General features: G+C 42.1%; 1 protein-coding gene across 5 annotated transcripts; it reads left to right on the forward strand.

The window, feature by feature from the left end:
* The first annotated feature begins 1,846 nt into the window (after positions 1 to 1,846).
* LOC113024653 (E3 ubiquitin/ISG15 ligase TRIM25-like) lies at positions 1,847 to 25,567 on the forward strand. 5 transcript variants are annotated; one of them, XR_003272696.1, is made up of 10 exons: positions 1,847 to 2,596; positions 3,798 to 3,893; positions 11,092 to 11,172; positions 11,303 to 11,455; positions 13,441 to 13,600; positions 14,661 to 14,699; positions 18,413 to 18,487; positions 20,475 to 20,552; positions 21,695 to 22,310; positions 24,313 to 25,567. XR_003272696.1 is itself a non-coding variant. In XM_026171874.1 (9 exons), exons 1-9 carry the CDS (start codon positions 1,850 to 1,852, stop codon positions 22,231 to 22,233), a joined length of 1,968 nt encoding a protein of 655 aa, XP_026027659.1. In that variant the 5' UTR covers positions 1,847 to 1,849; the 3' UTR covers positions 22,234 to 24,072. The 5 variants fall into 5 exon arrangements, 4 of the variants coding, with proteins under 4 accessions (XP_026027659.1, XP_026027660.1, XP_026027661.1 ...); XM_026171874.1 differs by lacking the exon at positions 24,313 to 25,567 and having other exon boundaries at positions 21,695 to 24,072; XM_026171875.1 differs by lacking the exon at positions 24,313 to 25,567 and having other exon boundaries at positions 20,478 to 20,552; positions 21,695 to 24,072.
* Positions 25,568 to 25,606: the final 39 nt, after the last annotated feature.

Here is a 25,606-nt window from a genome sequence, read left to right on the forward strand (position 1 = left end):
TGCAGAGTGTTGCCAGTAGATGTCACTGCCACCACATTCAACGACTGAACAACTGAAATTCACTGATGGTTGTTGATCTATATTTTAGTTAAAGCTTCTCTTTTTAAAAGGCCTCACAGAAAAATAACCTTTTTTACAAGTTAAAAAATATTTTAACAGATGTTAAAATTTTAGAGGTTTATACTGTTTATATATAATATTTCAGAAAAATTAGAAATGAGTAACATTTATTAACTTTAGAGTTTACAAAGGTAAGCTTAAAAAAACCAAACCAAGTTGGCAAACACATTTTGCTTAGTCTGTGATACTTTGGGCTTTACACAGCTTGATTAATACACCACTGGCAAATCTTACATAGATCAGAAGTGGCCCACACCTGTATCTAACAACAAACAACCTTTATTTGTCACATACACAATTATACAGAGTACAACATGTAGCAAAACTCTTGTGTCCGAGCCGCAGACATAGCCTCGCCATTCCAGGAGTTGGTATTAAGCATGGGGGTCTAGCTAGGACCGGGTGGGAATCGAACTTGTGAACCCAGCGGCAAAGGTGTGTAGTCTTACCACCACACAGGATCCATCGCAGATTGGTTAGAGGGTGCAGACTTGACTTTTTCAATGACAGCTGCAGCTACTGGGGATCGAGCTAGTCTGACTCGCCTCTGGATCTTGGAAGTGACAAGACTTTTGCCCAGTTCTTCCAGGAAAAGCCGACCTTGGTACAATTTGAAAGAACAAGAAACGAAAAAGAAAGGATGACCAGTACTTTGGTCAACACAAAAACTGGAATGGGTCAAACTGATCCTTAACATAAAAGAAGGTCATCCTGAATCACAATCATCAGTTTAGGTTAATTACAGCCCAAGAACAGTATTGATAGGGGCCATATTTAAAGCGAATGTCTATTGCTACTGTGGAAGTGACGTAAAGACATTGATTTTATTTCAAAGGTTTCTGGCATCCTTTGATAAATGGCACTTTACCCAGTAAAAGTTTGCTATTCTGCATCTGTGTGATTTTGAGTGACAATAAAAAACTCCATGTATTAATACTAATTTACACCATACAGCCCTACTCCAAAAAACTGTCATAGATTTAACTGTGAAGTTGGGTTTCAAAAATAAGTGTTTAAGGTTTTTAGAGCATGTTAGCAGTGCCAGCACAGAACAGACCATCATGGTTGCTGCTGATAGACTTGTATAAGTTTATGTTAGCAAACTACTGAAACAAATGATAACTCAGTGTAAAAGAAGGAAACTAAAACAAAAAGGAAGTCTAAGCATGTACATTTTGTTTTAGTTTTATGTTGTTGTTGTTTTAAGAGCTGGATAGCTGCACAGTAATAGGAAAATCCAGCTGTTAGCCCTAATGTTAGGGTTTGTAGAGGACTTTCTTGAACCATAGCTTCCCCTGACTCAAACGGGTTCTCCTCCACACTGTCCTCATTTATAAAATGTTGACAAACTGAAGTATTACGGCTAACAGGTGCATTTTTCCCATTTCAGTGCAGCCAGTATAGGCCTACTGCTAAAGAAACAAACAGTAAAAGTAGATCCTGAGTATTTTCCACTGAGTTAACATAGACCAATTTAAGTCTTTCAGCAGAAACCAACCAACCGGCACAGTGAAGTCATGTTCTGTACTGGAGCAAGATGGTGCTAAATATACTTTGAACACACTTATTTCTTAAAACAGCTTCACAGACGGTGTTAAATCTGTGATAGTTTTTTAGAGTAGGGCTCCTTGGTGTAAGTTAGCTGTAGAGTTTCCGGTCCACCTTAATGCATACATGCCTGTAAGACAATAATCAGGGCACGAGGGTGGCGCTTAAACTAATGGGAGGTATGACATTGCGGAAGGCTATTCCTGTCTGCTTACCACGCCTCTTCACAATAACGTGGAAGTCAGGAAATGCTTGTGTTAATATCAGGAACGGAGTGATCGGGCAGCTCAGAGCCGATCCGGGGAAGTGGACGGAGCCGACCGCTGAGATGGCTCAGGCGAATATCTCGGTGACGGAGAGCCAGTTCAGGTGTCCCATCTGCCTGGACATCTTGAAGGACCCGGTGTCTATCCCCTGTGGACACACCTACTGCATGGCATGCATCAACAGCTACTGGGACCGGGTGGACTCGGGTCAGTTCAGCTGCCCTCAGTGCCGGGACACGTTCAGCCCTCGGCCGGTGCTGCGGAGGAACACTGTGCTCGCCGAGGTTCTCGGCAAACTCAAGCTGAATGAGATTGACACAGCGCCGGAGGTCTACCTGGGGGGAGTCGGGGAAGTTCCCTGCGACTTCTGCACGGCGGAGAGTAAACTGAGGGCGGACAAGTCGTGCCTGGTGTGCCTGGCGTCTTTCTGCAAGCTTCACGTCCTGCCGCACCGTGAGGTCGGTACTTTGCGACGCCACAAGTTGGTGCCAGCGGTAGAATGTGTGGCGGAGAAGCTGTGCGCTCAGCACCGCCTGGGGCTGGAGCCCGAGGGGAGCGGCTCCGAGGCAGGGGCTGCGGTGGAGTGGAGCGGGTACTGCCTGCTGTGCCAGGCCGACCAGGAGGAAGCGCCCAGTGTGGAAGCGCAGAGAGCTAGGAGACAGGTACTGCTGAGAGAAACTCTGAGTATCGTATAATACAGCACAGAGTTAAGACTCTCACATTAAGTCAGGATACCCCGAAAAGTGTGTGTGTGTGTGGGGGGGGGGGACCCTCAGTGGGAAAGAGCCACATAAAATTTCTGTTCACTTCTAAAAAGAAAAACATTGTTCATCAAACAAACAGGAAATACTTTCTTCTTCTCTTTTCTTAAAAATAAACTTAGTAGTGTTGAACTGAACTTACAGAATCCCCACAAAATTTACTGCAGATAATAAGCTGCTAAGTACGACTTTAGTATGTAGGAAGAGTCCAAACAAGAGTGAAATCGATTAACTAAATAGATTTAGATTTATAACTATTGCACTGTAAGGACGCCTTACAGCAGCAGTTGGCTGAGGTGATGCCACAGAAGTTAAATCATGCAAAATTATGTCTCAGTACCTGGACAGAGAAGATAAAACACACTCTGTTCTGTGCCAAACACCATCAGAAATAATAGCTGCACTATTTGTCCTGGCTTCAGATTTAATCATTAAGTTAGACCTTTGCTTGCAGACGGTGCTCACAGCTTCTCTTAATGCTTTCCAACTTTGTGGATAGCAACTACAATAAAATCTTCTTCTTCTTTTTTTGCATTTTAAAATAAGCTGCATCAATGCATCCATAATTTAAAGTTAAACCTGAGCATAATGAGCATACATGTCCTTTCATTATGTCTGCAAATAATTTGATTTGTTAGGTTTAGGAAAATCCTAACAGTATAGTTTGTTGGTTCCCAAACCCAACCCAACCGCACTGAAAACAACCATTATTAATATCAGTTTCACCTTTATCATAGCCATCCATATGATGTTTGTGGGTGTACTGTGGAGTATTTTAGTAGCAATTTCCAAAGCTGCAATTTACAGTAACCATCCAGATAATTTTCAATGGTGGTTTGCAAGCCAACTAATAATTAGTTAGTAATTACCTCTCAGTTTAGCACTTATTAATGATGTTGCTTATGAACAGTTATCAGTCTTTTAAAAGATAAGGCACTTGTATAACAGCTGTGTTATATATGAGATATTTTACGAGCTTTCACCACATGGACAGTAATTCCCCGAATGCAGTAAAAATGCTCATGCCAAATATCTGAATGGATGTCTTATTCTCTAATTGTTTGTCTGTCCGCCTCCATCTGTTTCTCTGTTTGTCTGTCAGCTCCAGCTCCAGGAGTCTCAGAGGATGGTCCAGGGGAGGATACGGACCGGAGAGAGAGAGCTGCAGGAGTTTCAACAAAACTTGGAGTCTCTCAAGGTGACAAAAACACAAACACACCCAGTATGTCCTGATGATTCTGTGGCCTGTGGGTAGTTCTTGGTACTGGGAAATTAACTGGTACACCAGGAACTTACCTGGAAAATGTTAGCTGTTGTCACCCAATACCTCAGCTTCTCTTACAGAAAGGACAAACTCATAGACACACCTGTGTCACAGATCAGTAGAAAACTGCTCATTGGGTATAGGTAAATGTATGTATCATGGTAATTGGGCTATTAATATCCTTAAAAGATGACTTTTCAAGTAGTAAATGTAATTGTAACAGGACGTCTTTTTAAAGTTAATGACTGGCCGACCAGATGTAACCTAATGTCCATAGATGTCCAGTACTTGTGGTGTATCGCACTAATTAACAGAAACAAACTAATCCATCAGCCTCTAACACGGGCTTGCTGAAACTTTTGACCACTCTTCTGTGATAAATGTCTTCATTTTAGTGGGCTTCAGCTCTCCTGTTCCCACCTTTGGATGATCTAACATGCCTAGGACCATTACCATTGTTGAAAGTTCCACTATAGTCTCAATTTCAAATTTCAGACATGCCTTCAAGCTTTCTTCAAGCAGTTTGATATGATGCCGATAGTTTTCTAGCTCTCCATCCGTTGACATGGCAATGAACTCCAAAGCATGACATTTCCATCACCATGCTTCACAGCAAGTGTGACTTCCACTGGCACATCAGCTCCTGGGCTGAATTTGCTGGAGCAACCAGTCGAATATAAAATTAATGCTGACATCTGTTTGAAATCTATGCAACTTACACTCACTGGACACTTTATTAAGGACACCTTGCCTGTAACAGGCTGGACCCACTTTTACCTTCAGAACTGCTCTAGTTCTCCATGGCATAGTTTTGAAAAGCTGCTGCTCTGTTGGCTGCACATCCATGATGTGAATCATCCCAAAAATGCTACAGTTTTCATTGGCTCGACTCATTTTTTTCACACCACCGTGTTGCAGAGCGTAGTGTGAGATGGAAACCTGCTCAGTCCTCTTTGTGTTTTTAACACTGTAATATTTCATGAAACTGACCTTGAAATGAGTGTAGAGAGAGAAAGTTGGAAAGCCATTAAGAGTCAATCAATTCAAAGGGAGACAGGAAACCATTGGAAAGATGCTGAAACAGACACTGTGAAATAACTTGGTGCTCTCCTTTACTTCTTTCTGTTCAGACTTTTGTATAAAAATCCACAATTTTTGTTTGTTTGTTTTTACAAAATCCTGTAAACTAATGATTCATATGTTCTATAATGACACTGAGTCTGCTTTAACTGAGAATTATGTGGGTTTTGAAATTACTAATAATAATTTAATGTCTTTTTTTTTCAATTCCAGCTACTTGTTTGACATTCAGTATTTTTAATGTATCCTGTTTTTTTAAAAACAGGATATATATATATATATATATATATATATATATATATATATATATATATATATATATATATATATATATATATATATATATATATATATATATATATATATAAATAAAAGCAGCTGGATAGCGTAGTGGTTAGACTACACGCCTTTGGAACAGAGGATCGCAAGTTCAATTCCTGCCTGGGGCGTCTGTATCCAGTAAGGGTCCTAAGGCTAGACCCCCTATGCTAAGCAAGCCTACCGCAGACATGAGCGAGACAGATAAATATGAAGGCATGCCGGCTCGGACGTCGCCCGGATCAACAAGGTCCGCGTCAGGTGTTGAGGAACCAGGGCACCCTGACGAAAAGTGGGCTACTGGAACAAGAAGGCATCGGTGGGCAAGAGACGAAAACAGGGCATTGTTGGAATGCTACTACGCAAGTAACCCTGGCGGAAGGGGCTACATGAATAGGATGAGGGACCTATGGATTCTTCGATACCCAACATCCACAATGACGGCGAAACAACTAGTAGCTCAGTGTTCCAACATTCGAAAGAAGGGACTGCTCTCACAGCTAGAGATTGACGAGGTACAACACAAATGCTACGGCAAGGAGTAGTCAGGACGCCAGGTCAGGGGGGAGATATCATCACCCGAGATTGGGTACATAGCCCCAAGTGCGATAGGAGAAGGATCGTTGAGTGCGAGAGGAACTGACCTGAAAAATAGGATCATGGCCAAGCTTGAAACCTGGATCCCCCGTAGCCGGTTACCAAGATTACGTGAAGTACCCTCAGAAGGTCTGCTAGATGATGTTAATGCAGCACTACGGGCAATACCTACAACCACGATTACCGACACTAACAAGCTGATCTACAATACGGCAACAGTGATCAGTGAGATGCTTGGCTACAAGTTGAACAGCGACAAGGGGCAGTACCCTCCATGGAGAAGGAGGCTAGAGGGCAAGATCAAAGTAGCACGGAGGGAGGTTAGCCAACTAACGGAGTTGCAGAAAGGTGCGACAAATAAGGTGCCTAAGAAATACAGCAAGCTGTCCATACCTGAGGCCTTGGAAACTGCCAAGCAAAGACTCACAGCCTTGGCCAGCCGCTTGAGGAGGTACACCAGAGAGATAGAAGGCAGGAGAATAAACCAGCTGTTCTCCACAGAACCAGCAAAGGTGTACTCTCAGTGGCAAGGGAACAATAAGAGAACAGCACCACCAAGGCTGGAGACGGAGCAATACTGGAAGAGCATATGGGAGAAGGATGCAACCCATAACGGCAATGCTCAGTGGCTAGAGGATCTGAGGGCAGACCACAGCGACCTCCCTGAACAGGGTCCAGTAACCATCACAGTGGCAGATATCCAAGAAAGGGTCTCCAGTATGAAGAGTTGGACAGCACCAGGGCCCGACATGGTTCACGCCTACTGGCTGAAGAAGCTGATTGCACTCCACGAGCGTCTGGCAGCACAAATGAACCAGCTGCTAGTTAACGAGAGACACCCGGAATGGCTAACTGAAGGCCGGACGGTCCTGATCCCCAAGGACCCCAAGAAGGGACCGGTCCCCTCCAACTACCGACCAATAACCTGCCTCAGTACTACATGGAAGCTCCTGTCAGGCATCATATCGGCTAAGATGAACAGGCACATGGGTCAATACATGAGCGGGACACAGAAAGGAATTGGCAAGAATACCAGAGGCGCAAAACACCAGCTACTGGTAGACAGAACAATCAGCCGAGACTGCAAGACCAGACTGACCAACCTGTGCACTGCCTGGATTGATTACAAGAAGGCCTATGACTCAATGCCCCACAGCTGGATACTGGAATGCCTAGAATTGTACAAGATCAATGGGACCCTAAGAGCCTTCATCAGGAACTCAATGGGGATGTGGCGTACAACACTAGAGGCCAACTCCAAGCCCATAGCACAAGTCACCATCAAGTGCGGGATCTACCAAGGAGATGCTCTGTCCCCACTGCTGTTCTGCATAGGCCTGAACCCCCTCAGTGAGATCATTAACAAGACTGGCTACGGATACCGACTACGGAACGGAGCAGTTGTCAGCCACCTCCTGTACATGGATGACATCAAGCTGTATGCCAAGAGTGAACGAGACATCGATTCACTGATCCACACTACCAGGCTATACAGCAATGACATTGGAATGTCGTTCGGACTGGAGAAGTGTAGTCGGATGGTAACAAAGAGAGGGAAGGTAGTCAGAACTGAGGGGATTGAACTACCAGAAGGCAACATTGCAGACATAGAGGACAGTTACAAGTACTTGGGGATCCCACAGGCGAATGGGAACCATGAAGAGGCCGCTAGAAAAGCTGCAACCACCAAGTACCTGCAGAGGGTCAGGCAAGTCCTGAGGAGTCAGCTGAATGGTAAGAACAAGATCCGGGCCATCAACACGTACGCCCTGCCCGTGATCAGGTACCCTGCTGGGGTAATAGGCTGGCCAAAGGAGGAGATAGAAGCCACTGACATAAAGACAAGAAAGCTCCTTACCATGCATGGAGGGTTTCACCCCAAATCCAGCACCCTGAGGCTGTACGCTAAGCGGAAGGAAGGGGGCCGGGGACTGGTGAGTGTCAGCACCACAGTCCAGGATGAGACAACGAACATCCAAGAATACATTGGGAAGATGGCCCCAACTGACCGAGTGCTCAGTGAATACCTCAGGCAGCAGAAACCCAAGAAAGAGGAGGGAGACGAGGAACCATCATGGAAGGACAGGCCCCTGCACGGTATGTACCACCGGCAGATAGAGGAGGTGGCTGATATCCAGAAATCCTACCAGTGGCTGGACAAAGCTGGACTGAAAGACAGCACAGAAGCACTAATCATGGCAGCACAAGAACAAGCTCTGAGCACAAGATCCATAGAGGCTGGGGTCTATCACACCAGGCAAGACCCCAGGTGCAGGCTGTGTAAAGATGCCCCAGAGACAATCCAGCACATAACAGCAGGGTGCAAGATGCTAGCAGGCAAGGCATACATGGAACGCCATAACCAAGTGGCCGGCATAGTGTACAGGAACATCTGTGCCGAGTATAACCTGGAAGTCCCGAGGTCAAAATGGGAGATGCCCCCAAGGGTGGTGGAGAATGACCGAGCTAAGATCCTGTGGGACTTCCAGATACAGACGGACAAAATGGTGGTGGCTAACCAACCGGACATAGTGGTGGTAGACAAACAGAAGAAGACGGCCGTAGTGATCGATGTAGCGGTTCCGAATGACAGCAATATCAGGAAGAAGGAACACGAGAAGCTGGAGAAATACCAAGGGCTCAGAGAAGAGCTCGAGAGGATGTGGAGGGTGAAGGTAACGGTGGTCCCCGTGGTAATCGGAGCACTAGGTGCGGTGACTCCCAAGCTAGGCGAGTGGCTCCAGCAGATCCCGGGAACAACATCGGAGATCTCTGTCCAGAAGAGCGCAGTCCTGGGAACAGCTAAGATACTGCGCAGGACCCTCAAGCTCCCAGGCCTCTGGTAGAGGACCCGAGCTTGAAGGATAAACCGCCCGCAGGGGCGTGCTGGGTGTTTTTTATATATATATATATATATATATATATATATATCTCAGTTGTATATTTTGAGTTCACTGTGACTGACCAACTCTTTTGTTTTAACGTTAAGTTATTTACAGCTGTAAAAAAAAATACATGCATACGCTCGCTTTTAAATTAGTCAAATGTTATTTGTAATTGTTTTTGATTTTCTCTCAGGTCATCATGTTGTTATTGTTATTATGCAATGTAGGCAAGACTCACGCAAATTTTTCCCCTGCACACCAACATCCTGCCCTCTGGGGATCGTGTTAGTTCCAAGTACAGTGCCAATTTGTATTCTAGTTTCTCTAACACCCTTTCAGACTTCCAGGAAAGCTATTTCTCCTCCCTCCCCCGAGCATCGTCTCCTTCCATCCACTCTTGGGAAGTCACTCTATCCGCTCACAGTAACCTCAGACAGATACCCTGCCATCTTGGCTTGTTGCTCTGGAGGTTGAAATTGTAATCGTGTGATTCTGGTTAGTTTGCCTGTTATATTAGCAAATTAAAAAATATTTTTAATTTTAATTTTAATTTTTAAAAATAATAATTTAAATGGTAATGGATCTACTTAAACGTGCAGGATGTTAAATGTTTATATTTAGTGTATTTTTACTCATAAAACCTACAGAGAACTAAATGGGAAAATTTTCCGTTCTGTCCCAAAAGGTTGAAATCTGAACTTCCCACATATCCACAATGTAGTTTTGTAATTTAACAAATATAAAGTGTAATATTCTCTTTAAAGTGCTGAATTGGTCAACATTTTTTGCAGTGAATATATTGGGATAACATTTTCACCATATATAAAGAAAAAAAGAGTCCATAAATTGAGTACTGTGTAATAAAGTGATATGACACAGGGAATAAGAATTGAACATGCTAGCTGAAATGTATTTTATACTTGCTAAAAAAGTCTTTGTTGCTAATGACACCTTCAAGATACCTCCGGTACAGAAAAACTGCACTGCTCCGATGTGATTTTGGTCCATTCTTCCACACAAGCTGTCTTCTGATCTTAAACGTCCACCATCATTTCATCTTCAGCATCCTGGTTGATGGCAGCAGATTCTTGTCTCTGTACATTGCTCCATTTATCCTTCCTTCAGTTATATGAAGTCTGCCAGTGTCTTATGTTGAAAAACAGCCCCGCACCATGATGTTCCTACCACCAGGCTTCACTGTTGGTGGTTTATGGGTTGATGTGCAGTGCCACAATGCTCTGCGAGTGTAATATGTGGCTACATACTACAGACTGTGTATAAAAGATGGACCTAACCACAGCTGGGCAATGATGGCAACCTTATGTCCATAACAAACCTGTTGGTTTGTGATTTCCACATTATGAAGCCTCAACATTAGATATAAAAGTTACTATAATGGGTGAACTAAGTAATGCTAGCACACTGCATCCGTAAATCGTGCATATTTCATGCACAGTCACAAATAAATGCTAATTGATGCCAAATAACAGACTAATAAAACACTAATTTTACTCACCATGCCCAAGCACTCAGGGAGACACCAACACTAAAATAGACGAGGTCTATTTTCAAATTACCAAAGGTGACGCCTAACTGATGGCTGCTAGCTTCTTCTGGGCGTGCCATCAGTCAAAGCTACCTCGCCTTAGTACGCCCTAAAAAATTCCAAACAAGTGAGTAACACAAAAATTCACTTACCATACAGTTATAGTAAAGGTGAAATTGATATAGATGTTAAATAAAGTGTTTGCACTAGGCCATAGACCTGTCAGTGTCACTGCTAAAGGTGGATATTTTAACATGGGAGTCTCAGTGGATCCACTCTTGGACGAAGCCTCATTTGTTTTTTTGGCGTAATTTTTCGTCACCAAAGTTTTCTGCTTGTTAATTACCCATATAATTGTGTTCATTGTAAGAAAGTTTGTATGCCTGGATGAAACTACAATAAGCATGTCTTAAACACTGTGAAATAAGAATTTTTCTCACTCCTAATTGTTATTGTTAAGCACTTTGTGCAGCATCGGCTGTTGGAAATGTGCTATATAAATAAATCTGACCTTGACCTTGACCTAGAGAGTGAGGCCATTCGAAATGACATGGGTTTCTTTTTGAAGTATGTCATGAAGATATGTCTGTTAATATATCATAAGGCTGTTGAGGATGCCATCAAAGAGTTTTCCAGAAGATTGCATTCTCTGCTTTATGCCATCTTTAAATACATGCTCTGTTCTACTCTAATGTGCGTCTTTTAGGTGTCGGCGTCTGCTGTTCTGGAGGATGGTGAGGCTCTGTTTGCTGATATGGCACTATGCCTGGAGAAAACCAAGGCGGAGGTGAGTAGCAGGAGCTAGAAGCATAAGTTCTAATATTGCCAGTATTTGCAACAGTAGCAGCTCTGAGGAGAATAATGTGAAACGTTCACAGTTTTGTAAGGGAATTAAATCTTCTGCTTGTGTGCTGTAGGCCCGAGCGAGGCTGGAAGCGAAAGAGCGCGCAATCGTGGCGAGAGCTGAAAGTGACATAGAGCTGATGGAGAAGGACCTGGAGGAGCTGAGGAGGCGAGACGAGGAGATCAGCCAGCTGCTGCAGTCTGAGGATAATGCTCATTTCTTACAGGTGAGGATGAATGCAGTTTGCTGGTTACAAAGGGAAGGAAGTTTGTTACATTATTATATAAGTTTGTTCATGGAAAGACACTAGGTCGGCTTAAAAGTCATTCTTTAATATCACTTACTTATATACTTACTTAAAGGAGACCTGTTATATGTTTCCTTATTTTCTGCCATATGCTGACATTAAACATGGCTAAACTTGACAATCATGAGGGACACATAAATACATGTGATCTTTGTGAGGCAAAAAGATTTCAGACTGCTCTAAACGTTCAGTTCCCGAAATATTTTCCTTTACTTGTGGTCCTCTATGATGTCACTGAGATCAAACATAGTCATCTAAGGCAGCGGTCCCCAATCCCCGGGCCTCGGACCGGTACCGGTCCGTGAGTCGTTTGGTACCGGGCCGCGAGAGTTGAGGCTCAGGTGTGAAATGTCTGGTTTTCAGGGTTTTTATCGGTTTTCAGCGTTATTTTGTTATCGTTTTTTCATTAACTCAGTTTTCCTGGGTCTTTTCACGTGTGTTATGAATAAATCTTCTTTTTTTCTGTACTGGTACTAGTTTTATTTTGTTGTATTTATCCGCGACACCTTAAAGACCGGTCCGTGAAAATATTGTCGGGCATAAACCGGTCCGTGGCGCAAAAAAGGTTGGGGACTGCTGATCTAAGGCACACAGCTCTGGTTATGAGCACAGAAGCCCCTCCCATTACCTACCAAACCTTCTGTTTCTGAGTCTCAACCAATCAAAAAGAAGAAAGCTTAAAAAGAAGGTGGCCACACAGGGAAAGGAGCTTAAACAGACAAGACAGAAACGAATTTGGGTAGCTGCACCAAGGCCTAATATAAGATGTATGTATGTATATATATGTATATATTGTACTATTCTTAGTTAGCATATTGTCTGTCTTGTCTTAATGTTGGTCTAAAATGGAGCACTGTAACAAAAAATAATTTCCCCCAGGGATCAATAAAGTATTCTGATTCTGATTCTGATTCTGAAGATGCATACACTGCTCCCAAAATTAAAAAAAAAAAAAATCAGATTTCAGTGAAGCAAGCAACTCATGATGGATATTCTTACTGATGTGGATTCAATAATGTGTTAGGAATTAGAAGATGCCACATCATTTAAAGGAAATGAAAAGACACATCAAAAATCAAAATGAACAAATAATGAGGTAGGTTAGTCCATTTTGATAAAATTTAATTGCAGCAACTCAAAGTAGTACTCAGTAGTTTGTTAGGCCCTCACATGCTTGTATGCATGTTTTTGGCAACTCCAATACAGTCCTTGCTTATCACCTGTCCTTCACAGCAAACTGAAACAGACGTTGTAGGTCACTGGACACAATCCCATGTGCATCATGAACGTGCAGGTGCAAGTGTTCGGTTTATTGGTGAAGTTGTAGAACTTTGTAATTCCATGACGGGTGAGAACAAACTGATAAAATATTGAACTAACTTCAGAGTAAAAGAAAGAAAAGACTTCATTCTCACATTTGAGACACTGGGGCTATCAGATGTTCTCAATTGTTTCCAGAAAATCATCAATTATCCAAACGGCTGCTGATTGATTATCTGTTATTGGCTCATCAATTACAACAGAATTGGTTGCTGATGTGCTTTAAAGGACGCCTGCACATCGCCCACTTTTACTCTCGATTGTTCTCACTCAGAAAAATCAAATCGTTAGCAGCTCTTGTATTGGATACTCACCCATTACTGTTAATGCATCCTGGAGGACATAAGAACTCACCTGAGTGGGTACTTAGAAAGATCCAGTCAGTGTGTGAACGAGTTATGAGCAGAAAGAACGGATGAAAGGAGAGAATGAGTCAGCAGTGGCTAGTGGAAAAAGACGGCAACTGCCTAAGTGTTATTTTCAAATTTAATTGTACGAGGAATTGAGGGTGGAGGGTGGGGGGGAAGGCGGGCCAAATCTGCAGCGCCTGGAGTATAGTTTCCACTCTTTTCTCATTGGCTCAGGCCACCCAGCTGCTCTGCATGCCTTTCGCCACTGGTCGGCACTCCGGCACCCTCAGCCTGCCCACGGAGGCCTTCAGTGGTGCCAGGAGAGCACTGGGCCACCTCCGTAGCCACATAGAGGAGGTCTGCAGGGAGGAGGTCGACAAGATCACCCCCGCAGGTAGGTAGCACCACCTGGACTCAGGATGAGCTTCAAAGATGCTAACACCGACTCACAGTTAGGGATGGGAATTGATAAGAATTTAGCAATTCATTATCAATATGACTTATCAATTCTCAATGGCTCTCAATGAGAATATCACATTACCATTACATTCATGGGAATTAATAGCATGCCGAGTGGTCAAATGTTTGTGCATGTTGGAGGTATTTCTCCTCTTTGTTGTGATCAGTGTTGGCGTCATTACTCAAAAAAGTAAATAAAAAAAGTTATTGCAGATATTACACAGAGCAATTTTCTAAAAAGTAACAACGCACGTTACTTAATTACACCCAGGAGAAAGACATTTGTTATACTACTCATTACGTTCCTTTCATGTTACTTTGTAAAATGACCTGAAACACTGTCAACAATATAAACCTACAGCCCCACACACCAACACAGATCCCTGTCCTGATGAGCACACACGTGACTCTTAGTATTTTGGTGTCAACACAGAGCTGACAGCACAAATCAAAGATGAAAACCAACACAAAGAGACTTTAGAGCGGTCGACACAGGAGTTCTACTTTAGAAATGTGGACAGGTAGAAACAGGGGCTGCAGCCTGACTGCTCATCAGTTTGTTACCTGTTGAAGTTCACCAGCGGCTGACTTCACAGCAAATGATGGCTCATTTTAGCACAGTGCTGGACTTGGTCAGCATTTACTCAGCTTTAACGTCAATCTGGGCTCTTGGTTAGCTTAGCGTTGGCATTCTGTCTTTGCAGGCGCTTGCTAAGAGCCAAAGTTGTAATGTAATGTCCATATCCACGCCAAAGACACACGAACTGAAATCAGCTGGTCGTAGCAAGAGTGCAAGAGGAATCGATAGGCAGGAAGATTCCAAGGAACTGGCCTACTGGGAACCGGTTTTTGTAGAGAACCGGTTCTCGATTCCCATCCCTTCCCATGGTCTATATTCGGATCATATCACAAGTCCATTTATGGATTCATATACATATATGAGCTGTATGTGCACTGTATTATTATTATTATTTTTGTTATTATTTCTCTTCCACTTAATGATAACTACAAATCTGGTGGAGAGCATGTAAAAAGTAAGCACAACAAACACGACACACACAAACATGCACAGTCAAAGCTCAGGGTGACCCGTTTTTACCAGGTTTTCCATGACCTTTAACACCGAGTGGAATTGTTAATCATTGATGCTGAAGAGGACCAGGATGAGCTCCTCTCTATTCTAATCTGTTCATTTTGGTGTCATTTGAAGCAGCACCGTCCACATTATATTAGGGGGTTAGCACAAAGATAGTGGAGCTAATTAAGACATGATGTGATTAAGGGATTGTAGTGTGGATCCATCAGTGTGAGCACTTTCTGCAGTAGTCTCCATATTATAGAAAATATTTCATTGCTGTAAAAAGTGTGAAACAGTTTTCTTGCAGCAAAACCATTACATTAAAATTCAGTGTGTTAAATACGTTGCAGCTGTTTATGGACAAACTTCGGACATTTTATCGTCCCATCCTTTCACTTTTTTATAAGCATGTTAGCACGCTGAGATAGTGGACACTGCATGTTACCATGTTGCTGATAGCATTTTTCTCAAAGCACTGCTGTAACTGCAGCCTCAAAAAGTTGCCGGCATAACTGCAGATTTGTTATTAATTCATTTTTTATATTTTTTTCCTAAGAGCTTTTTTAACCTCCTAAGACCCAAACTCTTCCATGGCAGCATTTTTAATTTCTCTTTGCTATTTGGGCTGATTAGGACCTGATGAATGTAAAAACAAAGAATTACGTGATTTTTTTTTTTTTTTTTTTACCTTATTTTTGTTTCTGAGAAAAATGAGATTCACATATGAGGACATTCACATTAAATTTCGATAGAACAGTGGCAGTGTAACGTCCTTATCAGTGGATATCAGGCCCTTCTGGAGCAAAATTTGGTATTTTGGTCTAGACAACCCAAAATGGGTAGTCAACATATGTGGACGCCAGGTCCTAGGAGGTTAAATTGTTTTTTTGTGGGGGTTTTACAGGGAGTGCAGAATAATTTGGCAAATGAGTATTTTGTCCACATAGAATAGAATAGAATAGCCTTTATTGTCATTGTACAGAGTACAACGAAATTGGAGTGCCACTCCCTTGGTGCAAGTTTCAATAATAAATATAAATGTAAAATATAAAAAGTACAAAAAAAACAATCATCCTCTTCATGCATGTTGTCTTACTCCAAGCTGTATAGGCTCGAAAGCCTACTACCAATTAAGCATATTAGGTGATGTGCATCTCTGTAATGAGAAGGGGTGTGGTCTAATGACATCAACACCCTATATCAGGTGTGCATAATTATTAGGCAACGTCCTTTCCTTTGTCTGTGAAGGTTCTCAGTCATCCAGGTCATCGTAGTCAAAGGAGCTTGACAATGGGGATGACAATGTTGTTGCGTCTGTCCTTCTTAGGACAGCGAGGGAGGATAAGAAGGACAGATGCAACAACATTGTCATCCCCTATGTAGCCGGTGTATCAGAGAAACTCAGGAGAGTTTTCTCCAAGCATGACATCCCAGTGTATTTCAGACCCAGCAACACGCTCAGACAGAAACTGGTTCACCCGAAAGACAAAACGCCAAAACACAGACTTAACAATGTGGTGTATGCTGTACAGTGCAGCGAGGAATGCTCAGACCTCTACATTGGAGAGACCAAACAGCCACTTCACAAGCGCATGGCACAACACAGAAGAGCCACCTCCACAGGACAAGACTCAGCAGTCCATCTGCATCTTAAGGATAAAGGACACTCTTTCGAGGATGCCAATGTTCACATTTTGGACAGAGAGGACAGATGGTTCGAAAGAGTGAAAGAAGCCATCTATGTCCACTGTGAGCGACCATCTTTGAACAGAGGCGGGGGTTTACGACACCAACTCTCTGCCATCTATAATCCAGTTTTGAGATCCCTTCCCAGACGCCTTAACGCCCACTCACATCCTGGGCCATCTGACCTCAGGAATTCACATGATAAGGTGGGGCCAGGTTTCACAATGAACACACCCGAAACTCTGGCTGATTGGGACCCACGCCCAGTTTCACACCTTGGCTCAGGCGATTAGAGGATCATCAGGGGGTCCTTTTGTCCCTCTGTGGGGGGTCACTCCCACTGGGTTTATATCTGGGACTCTCCACCATTTGACCTTAGAACTGAAGAAGCTTCTCGGATGAGAGGTGAAACGTCTTCAAGCAACTTAAAGAAGTCCAGACGCTTTTCTTTCCAAGCTCCTTTGTCCTTTCCTTTGGCAAAATGGGTCAAAAGAAGGACTTGACAGGCTCAGAAAAGTCAAAAATAGTGAGATATCTTGCAGAGGGATGCAGCAGTCTGAAAATTGCAAAGCTTCTGAAGCGTGATCATCGAACAATCAAGCGTTTCATTCAAAATAGTCAACAGGGTCGCAAGAAGCGTGTGGAAAAACCAAGGCGCAAAATAACTGCCCATGAACTGAGAAAAGTCAAGCGTGCAGCTGCCAAGATGCCACTTGCCACCAGTTTGGCCATATTTCAGAGCTGCAACATCACTGGAGTGCCCAAAAGCACAAGGTGTGCAATACTCAGAGACATGGCCAAGGTAAGAAAGGCTGAAAGACGACCACCACTGAACAAGACACACAAGCTGAAACGTCAAGACTGGGCCAAGAAATATCTCAAGACTGGTTTTTCTAAGGTTTTATGGACTGATGAAATGAGAGTGAGTCTTGATGGGTCAGATGGATGGGCCCGTGACTGGATTGGTAAAGGGCAGAGAGCTCCAGTCCGACTCAGATGCCAGCAAGGTGGAGGTGGAGTACTGGCTTGGGCTGGTATCATCAAAGATGAGCTTGTGGGGCCTTTTCGGGTTGAGGATGGAGTCAAGCTCAACTCCCAGTCCTACTGCCAGTTTCTGGAAGACACCTTCTTCAAGCAGTGGTGCAGGAAGAAGTCTGCATCCTTCAAGAAAAACATGATTTTCATGCAGGACAATGCTCCATCACACGCGTCCAAGTACTCCACAGCGTGGCTGGCAAGAAAGGGTATAAAAGAAGTAAAACTAATGACATGGCCACCTTGTTCACCTGATCTGAACCCCATTGAGAACCTGTGGTCCATCATCAAATGTGAGATTTACAAGGAGGGAAAACAGTACACCTCTCTGAACAGTGTCTGGGAGGCTGTGGTTGCTGCTGCACGCAATGTTGATGGTGAACAGATCAAAACACTGACAGAATCCATGGATGGCAGGCTTTTGAGTGTCCTTGCAAAGAAAGGTGGCTATATTGGTCGCTGATTTGTTTTTGTTTTGTTTTTGAATGTCAGAAATGTATATTTGTGAATGTGGAGATGTTATATTGGTTTCACTGGTAAAAATAAATAATTGAAATGGGTATATATTTGTTTTTTGTTAAGTTGCCTAATTATTATGCACAGTAATAGTCACCTGCACACACAGATATCCCCCTAAAATAGCTAAAACTAAAAACTACTTCCAAAAACATTCAGCTTTGATATTAATGAATTTTTTGGGTTCATTGAGAACATGGTTGTTGTTCAATAATAAAATTATTCCTCAAAAATACAACTTGCCTAATAATTCTGCACTCCCTGTATGTGCTCAGAGGGGATCTTTCTTTCTTTCTTTCTTTCTTTCTTTCTTTCTTTCTTTTAATGGAACCTCTCCAAATTTGTGAATTTGACTGAGTGGCATGTTGTTTGTTGTGACATTATTTCAAACCAAATATCATTCATACCATTCATATCTGTTGTATTGGGGAGGTGGTCGAATTCACAGTGCGGTGAACTCCAAACCTCAGCAAGTGCAACTGTCTACAGGGCAACATGCAACCAGGGGTAAGTGGCAAAAAGATAATGTAATATAATGTAATGTAGTAATACTTACTTCGTGTACAAAAACAGTCTCTCACATTTTTCTGGAGGAATTTTGGCTCACTCTTCTTTACAATGTTGCTTCAGTTCATTACACAGCATTTCAGTCAGGTCGACTTGGCCACCAAAACATCCTGATTCTTTTATTTTGAAGCTGCTGAACATCACTTCAGTTTACTTTGGTATAAAGTGGAGACTGCGAGGTGCTCGGGTCCAGTGGCTGCAAAATGAGCCCAAATCATCACACCTCCACCCCCATGCCTGGCAGTTAGTGTGGGGTGTTTGTACTCATATGCTCTGACTTTTTTCCTCCAAATGTGGTGCTGTGCATTTTGGCCAAACTGTGTGGTCTCATCTATCCACAAGTCTTGTAGTTTGTTCAAATGCAGCTTTACTGTGCTGCCATGTTTTTCAGAGAAAAGAGGTTTTCTCTCAAAAACCTTTTCAAATAAAAAGTCTTGTTCAGTACTTTTTCTAATTGTGCTGTCATAAACTTTTAACATGCTAACTATGCCTTTAAAATCTGCTCACATTTGCTGATGATCAGCAAATCAAGTGATTTGATTAGCAGCGCCTGGCTGCTACTCACCATCCCTATAGAAACAATAAGCATGCACTTAGTTTTTCACCAGGCTGCATAGTGTCATATGAAATGTTTCTTTTCACATGACTATAATTTAATATAATAAATATGATATATCCAAATGACATGAGATCCTGCCTCTCCCGGATCCTGGTTCTGTTGGACGTCTCTTTCTGTTAAAAGTGAGTTTTTCTTTCCCATTGTTGCCAAGCGTTTCCTCATAGGGGATCGCCTTAATTGGGGGGTTCTCTCTGTAATACTGTGGGGAGGAGACTGTTGCTGTGAATTGGTGCTATATGAATAATACTGAACTGAAATTCACTGCTTTGGTGTGCGCTCCCCAGTTTGGGAGATTTCTGTTGCCTCCTCTTGAATATCAAGGGACTTGTTTTACTCAGTGCATCAGAGAAATACAATTATAGCCCAGGTACCTGTGAACTGACGTGTGATAAGAGGCTTACTCTCATGACAACAACAGTAAGTTACCGACAAGTAACCAGATCATGATTCAAGAAAAGCGACATTACAAGTCTTATCTCCAGTGTCACTGCATTACAGAGAAGGTCTGCATGAGATTCATAACAAAAGAAAATGTATCACAGTGGGGATTTTAATGACTTACCATTCCACCACCATGCTACGAGGTGGCATGGTGATAGGTTGGATTGCGCTGTTTGAACCCTGCTTGAAGGGTACAATAAGTGCTGTGTGAATGTGTTGTGCTTTTGGAATCAATAAAACTAGAAAGGTACTTTTAAAGGGGCTTTTAAAGTGCACAACATTACATAAGTTTAAATAAGTACAAGGTAGTGTTTAGCAGTGCAGACCGTCCTGCAACGCTTAATTCGATTTTCATTAAATTCTTAGATTGTACCGCCTTACAGAACCTCTAACATGGTTACAGTCTGATTCTGTTTGTTCAGAAATCAAAAATGCGAGTCCCAGAGTCAACCTAATCATGGTGTGTTCATTATTAACACGTTACAAATTTAATAAATGCCAGTAAAGGTTAAGTTATGTGTTCAATAACTACCTTCCAACCAAGCCACCCACTCTTGGTACTGCTGAACCTTGGACAGCGACGGTCAGCCATCATGATAAAGGGCCAACAGCATGAAAACGCTGCCTCTAAGTTACTAAACTGCATGTAAACATGTTTCCTATTTCTGTTTAAGCTGGTTTAAAATACAAAGAAATGTTTCCATTTGTTAACTTGAAAACTTTTGTGGTGTTCCCAACGTGCTATTCAAAATTCATTCAACATTTTGCTCATCATCCCTCTACAGCTTAAGCAAAAGAAGATAAAAAATGTTTTATTGATACAGTTTTGTTCAGCAGGCACTTTTCTGTTTTTTTGTCTCGTTCAAGCAGCACCAGTGTCGTTCCCGCTGTCGTCTCTGTCTCTGCAGGCGCCTGATCAGAGGATGAGGGCAGCTTTCCTCAGGTGTAAGTATATCATCTTTTTTCCCTTAAGTGTGACTCAGAAGCATGCTTTTTTCCTTTTTTAGTGCCTTTTTTAGTCCCTGGTACAACCATTGAGAGCAAGCACCCTAATTGTCATTACCCATCTTTCTCTGCTTTGTCACCTCTTTTCCCTCAGTCTTTGCTTGTTCTGCGTCCTCCTACTTGACCAGATAATAAGAATCCTGCTGGGAAATCTGAAACCTCAGTCTAGATGCTCATTAATGATGGATGGACATCATACTGTATTTATGACTTCCTGGTCTATCATTAAGATCAGCACCATGTTCCAACACGACTGAGCCTGCTGACACAATGACAGCATTACCAGCACCTTGTCAGGGTTTAATAATTCATTTGGTCAGTGTCTGTGTGTCGTTTGTGTCCACTGTGCCAAAAAGTCAACTGAAATACTGCAAGGCTTAAACGTCAGTGGGAAAACCTCTACAACCTGACAGAGTAGACAACAGCTGGTTCAGTTCTCTGCTAAATTAGGAGGATAATAGCAAGTTTTCTCCTGATGCCAACTTTATTCTGACTTTATAAGAGGAGGAAAATCAAATGGAGAGTGGGGAGAATTAGAATGCAGCTGGTTGGTATGGCATCATGACCATCTTGGAGTTTTGAAAACACATTTGATCAGCAAGCAATGGATCTTACAGTGAAACTGTTCTCATTGGCTAGGGACTTGTCAATCACAGGTTGTTAGCTAATGAAAATATCTCCCTTTCTAATAAACAGAATGCCCAAAATTTTTAAGATGAAACTGAAATGAATTGCTCATCAGGAAGTTGTTTACAAAGGTCAGACCTGAGACACCTTTACTTCCAGACTTCTATAGAACGTTTAAATTGTCTTCACGTTTCAGAATTTAAAGTTTTATGCATCAGTTACCCTCAAACACCCACTCCTCTGCTTAACAGAAAAGTGTTCTGTAGTGTTATGGCCACCTGACGAGTTGTAACATTTCAGTCATAAATCCTTAGTGATTTATGACTAAGGATTTAGTCATAAATCCTGGATTGCAAATGACATTGCTAAATGTCATTTGCAATCCAACTGTTTCATTCAGAGCCTTTTTGGTGTTTAACTGTTAGTTTTTTTTTCTTTCTGTTTCCTTGCTCTAGTTTCGTGCCATCTGACCTTTGACCCCGAGACAGCTCATCCTACCTTGGTTCTCCTGGAGGGGCCCCAGGGTGCTCATTGTGGCGAGGAGCCACAGCCCTACCAGCCTCATCCACAGCGCTTTGACTCAGTGGCGCAAGTCCTGTGCAGGGAGGGCCAGTTTGGTGGTGCCAGCTACTGGGAGGTTGAGTGGAGAGGAGGTGGGTGGATTGACATAGGCGTCACCTACCGTGGGATCGGGCGCAAAGGTGGCGGGAAGCCCTGCCTGCTTGGGCGCAACGAGCACTCTTGGCGGCTGAGGTGTAGTCATGCTGGATATGCTGCATGGCACGATAACCGCAAGACCACGGTCGCTGCACCGCCCTCCCCCAGGATCGGCGTGTTTCTGGAGCGCCAGAAAGGAGCTTTGTCCTTTTACAGCATCTCGGACTCCATGGTGCTCCTGCACACTTTCCATTATTCCTTCTCTCAGCCGCTATACCCCGCCTTCCGTTTGGATCTGGACTCAACTCTTGTCATCTGCCCTCATGAGGGAAGCTAACTATGCCCCCATGTTTTTCCAGGACGTCTCATTTATCTTCTGGAGGAAAGGGCTGTTCGCTCTGCCAATCAATATGAGTGAGTGGTGAGGAAATGGCACTTTTCTGTGTAATTCTCTTTGACTGTAATATTCTCTTTGATAACTGCCGGGTTGAGTGGCAGAATTGCATAATTTTTTTTAACAGCATGCATGTTTTTTACAGTGTACTTTATTACATAAAAGCCCATGTGTCATCATTTAAACCAGAGACACACAGGTTAATAAATATACACATATACATATATATAAACTGATGCTTTCAGCAAATTGAAAATATACCCTCAAGTTGGATTTTATGCTAGCTTTAAAAGACTGCAAAAGTTGTGTAGTGCTGAAAATCACTTGGTTCCCACAGCTAATTAACTAACTGGTAACAGGCCATAGACCAGGGGTTCATCACATTGTGAAAGACTGTTTGAGCAAATATTTAAACAAGAAAACAGTTTCTCAGAAATGGGAAAGAATTTCTGGTCCATAATAAGCCATTATCATGGGTGATTTCCACATCTGTGAAAGCACCATTATTGTTGGCTGATACATGCAAGTTTGGGGGCAACACATGCTTTCAAAGCCAGTATTTTCAGGGAGGTCTGTGCTTATTTAAAGGTACAGTAAGTGGGTTTTTAATGTTATTTATTAGAAAAATAGTGTACTCAAAAATATACATAGATCAGTCAGTAATTATGCCACCCAACAAATTGATGCATTCTTATAAACTTTAAATGAATCCATTAAAAATACATAGGAGGATGCGTGGGTTTGTGGAAGGCACCATGTTGCCCACCATCTACAGTACAGTAGCTGAGTTGGACATCACCGTTCCACCTAATTGTGTTTCATGTACATGACTATAGACCGGCCAAATACATAATACACCTTACAACTTTGTATTTTACAGTTCCTTCAAACTATATCTGACTATTTAACATTTGAACATGTACATTTTTATCATTTTGTCTTTTTCTTTACCTCTCCTCACTCATTTCTAGCTTATCCTGTTCCTTCTTACCTTAACCTCATCTCCTGAACTGAAGTTAGGGTTCTAAATTAGAACTTCTAATGTGCATAATCATGCTAATTTACGATATTGTCACAATTACTTATTGTTACCAACAAGCCAGCTAAACAACAACTGCCATTTACAAGTTAACATTAGGCCAGCTAATGTTAGGAAAGTGTTTGTCACTTTCCCTGTGATAAACACTTTGTTTCAGAGTATCCCATTGTATCAGAGTTTACTTGCTAGGTGTCAAAGTCCAACATAATGCCAGCTAACAGCAGCTAACAACGGTAAAAACAGCGGTGCTTATCAGCAGCTCACTGAGGTTCGCTTCACTGACTTATCGGCTCGAATCGTAGTCCTTTCACTAAATTTTACAGCATCTACCAGAGCAAACAGCATATTGATAGCTAAATGTCGAACGGCTGTGGTCAGAGGTGATTCGTGTGTCAAAAAAAGTACTGCAAAACTGCAAAACACATATTCATTGTTTAATTCCCGATTTATTGCTAAGTGAAAAGTGTTTGTCCACCAGCAGGCACCGTAGCTGGAATTATTACACTAGAATTGAGATGATAAGTAATCAGAGCTCAGTTGACTGCAATTTACTGACATCTGGTGGTGAGATTTTACACACTCTACCTTTAAATAAGACACTGCCAGACCACATGAGCACTGTTGAACATGAGAGAATATTTGATTATAGAGCAACAGGTCTGGAAAACCGTGATAAATATTCCTCAGTCTTGACTTTGTGTTGCTGGCATCAAATTTAAAAGGACTATTTTTTTTTTACATTTTCTTTTTACTTTTAATTACAAAAATTTATTAGTTTTAACAGGAATGTTTACTTTTTTAAAATTTAATTTAAATATGGGGTTAAAATAACTTTTACAGTGTGCTGACCTTGTTGTAATATCAGGTGGTATTTGTGTTCCAGTAAGACATGGATGAGTTACTATGAGTTAACATACAATTATAAATATGCTCATATTTTGTAATCTTTTTGAACATTTTTTGTGTTTTTGCCTCTGTGACAGATGTTTACTGGGAAAAAGCCATATTCACAGATTTACTGAGCAATGGAGTATAAAAAGAAGAACCATACACTTCAGCGTGTTTGTAGAAATCATTTGACTGGAAACATGTGCGACAGTGTTTCCCACAGATTCTAAATCAGCAACAGAGAAATATTCATTGGTTTCTCCTCCCTTTGTGTTTGATGTTATTTTCATAGGGTTGTACATTTATAGGAGTCAAAGGTTATTTTTTTCCATTATCAGTTATACTAATGTGACATGGGAAACCTCTGGGCATTTTTTCATTTAAACCTGCAGAAGTGACCTCAGCTTCAGATAAATTAAACATTGTTTTGCATTAATCTTAAATTAAATGAAGGAATAGTTTAATATGTTAAAAAAATGCTTACAGAATTCTGTTGGGAAAAGTTGTAGCACAATAAATATGGACGTACAATTTCTTAAGGTACTCAACGGGCAGGTTGTCCCACTTCTTGTTTGTTTAGCCTGAGTTCTGTCTTATCATCCTTGAATGATTCTGTTATGTTGACATTAAGACTCTGTGGAAACCATACTGGCTGTTTATCTTGCTGCTGGAGACAGCTCTTTATGACTTTTGTCAAATATTTAGGGTCAGTGATGTGCTCCAGAGGAAAACTGGGACTAATCATGAGCCTTTCCTTGTGGTACAGTGCGATGGAAAACAATCAAAAGATCCAAGTGCCTCAAACATTTGCACAGAACAACACTTGCTATCATTGCAGCACTTTGATTGCTTCTAAGTCTATGATTATAACTTTTATCTAAGCAACTCAGATTCTATCAAATCACATACATGCCGATCTCATTCATTTTTATTGATGTAGCGCCAAATCACAACAACATTCGGCTCAAGGTACTTTGTACTGTAAGTTAACACCCCACGTTAATACAGAGAAAACCCAACAATCAAATGGTGACAGTGAGAAGGAAAAACTCCCTTTTAACAGGAAGAAATATCCATCATGCAAACCCTTGAGTTGGTTCGGGGTGAGGGGAGGATGACGGAACAAAAAGAAAAAACTGTGGAAGAGAGCCATTCCGTGAAAAAAAATACTTTGTGATTTTAAAACTGTGGGGTGACATAAAGAAGATCATGTCTTCCATCTGAATGGACACCATACTATAGCCACTGCCTTTCTTGACTTGGCAGGGGTGGGGGAACTCCAGGCTTCAATGGGTGGTGTCCTGTAGGTTTTAGATGTGTTCTTGATCCAACAGCTGATTTAAATGGCTAAATTATGTCCTCAACATGTCTTGAAGTTCTCCAGAGGCC

Source organism: Astatotilapia calliptera, chromosome 6 (assembly GCF_900246225.1).
Source record: "Astatotilapia calliptera chromosome 6, fAstCal1.2, whole genome shotgun sequence".
In the NCBI taxonomy this organism is placed as follows: Eukaryota; Metazoa; Chordata; class Actinopteri; order Cichliformes; family Cichlidae; genus Astatotilapia; species Astatotilapia calliptera.

Excerpts from the sequence above, each read along its gene's own strand:
- LOC113024653 (XM_026171874.1), top strand. The coding sequence starts at position 1,850 with ATGACATTGCGGAAGGCTATTCCTGTCTGCTTACCACGCCTCTTCACA. Across the intron at positions 11,173-11,302 it reads TGGAGAAAACCAAGGCGGAG|GCCCGAGCGAGGCTGGAAGC; the intron begins GTGAGTAGCAGG and ends TGTGTGCTGTAG. Across the intron at positions 11,456-13,440 it reads ATAATGCTCATTTCTTACAG|GCCACCCAGCTGCTCTGCAT; the intron begins GTGAGGATGAAT and ends TCATTGGCTCAG.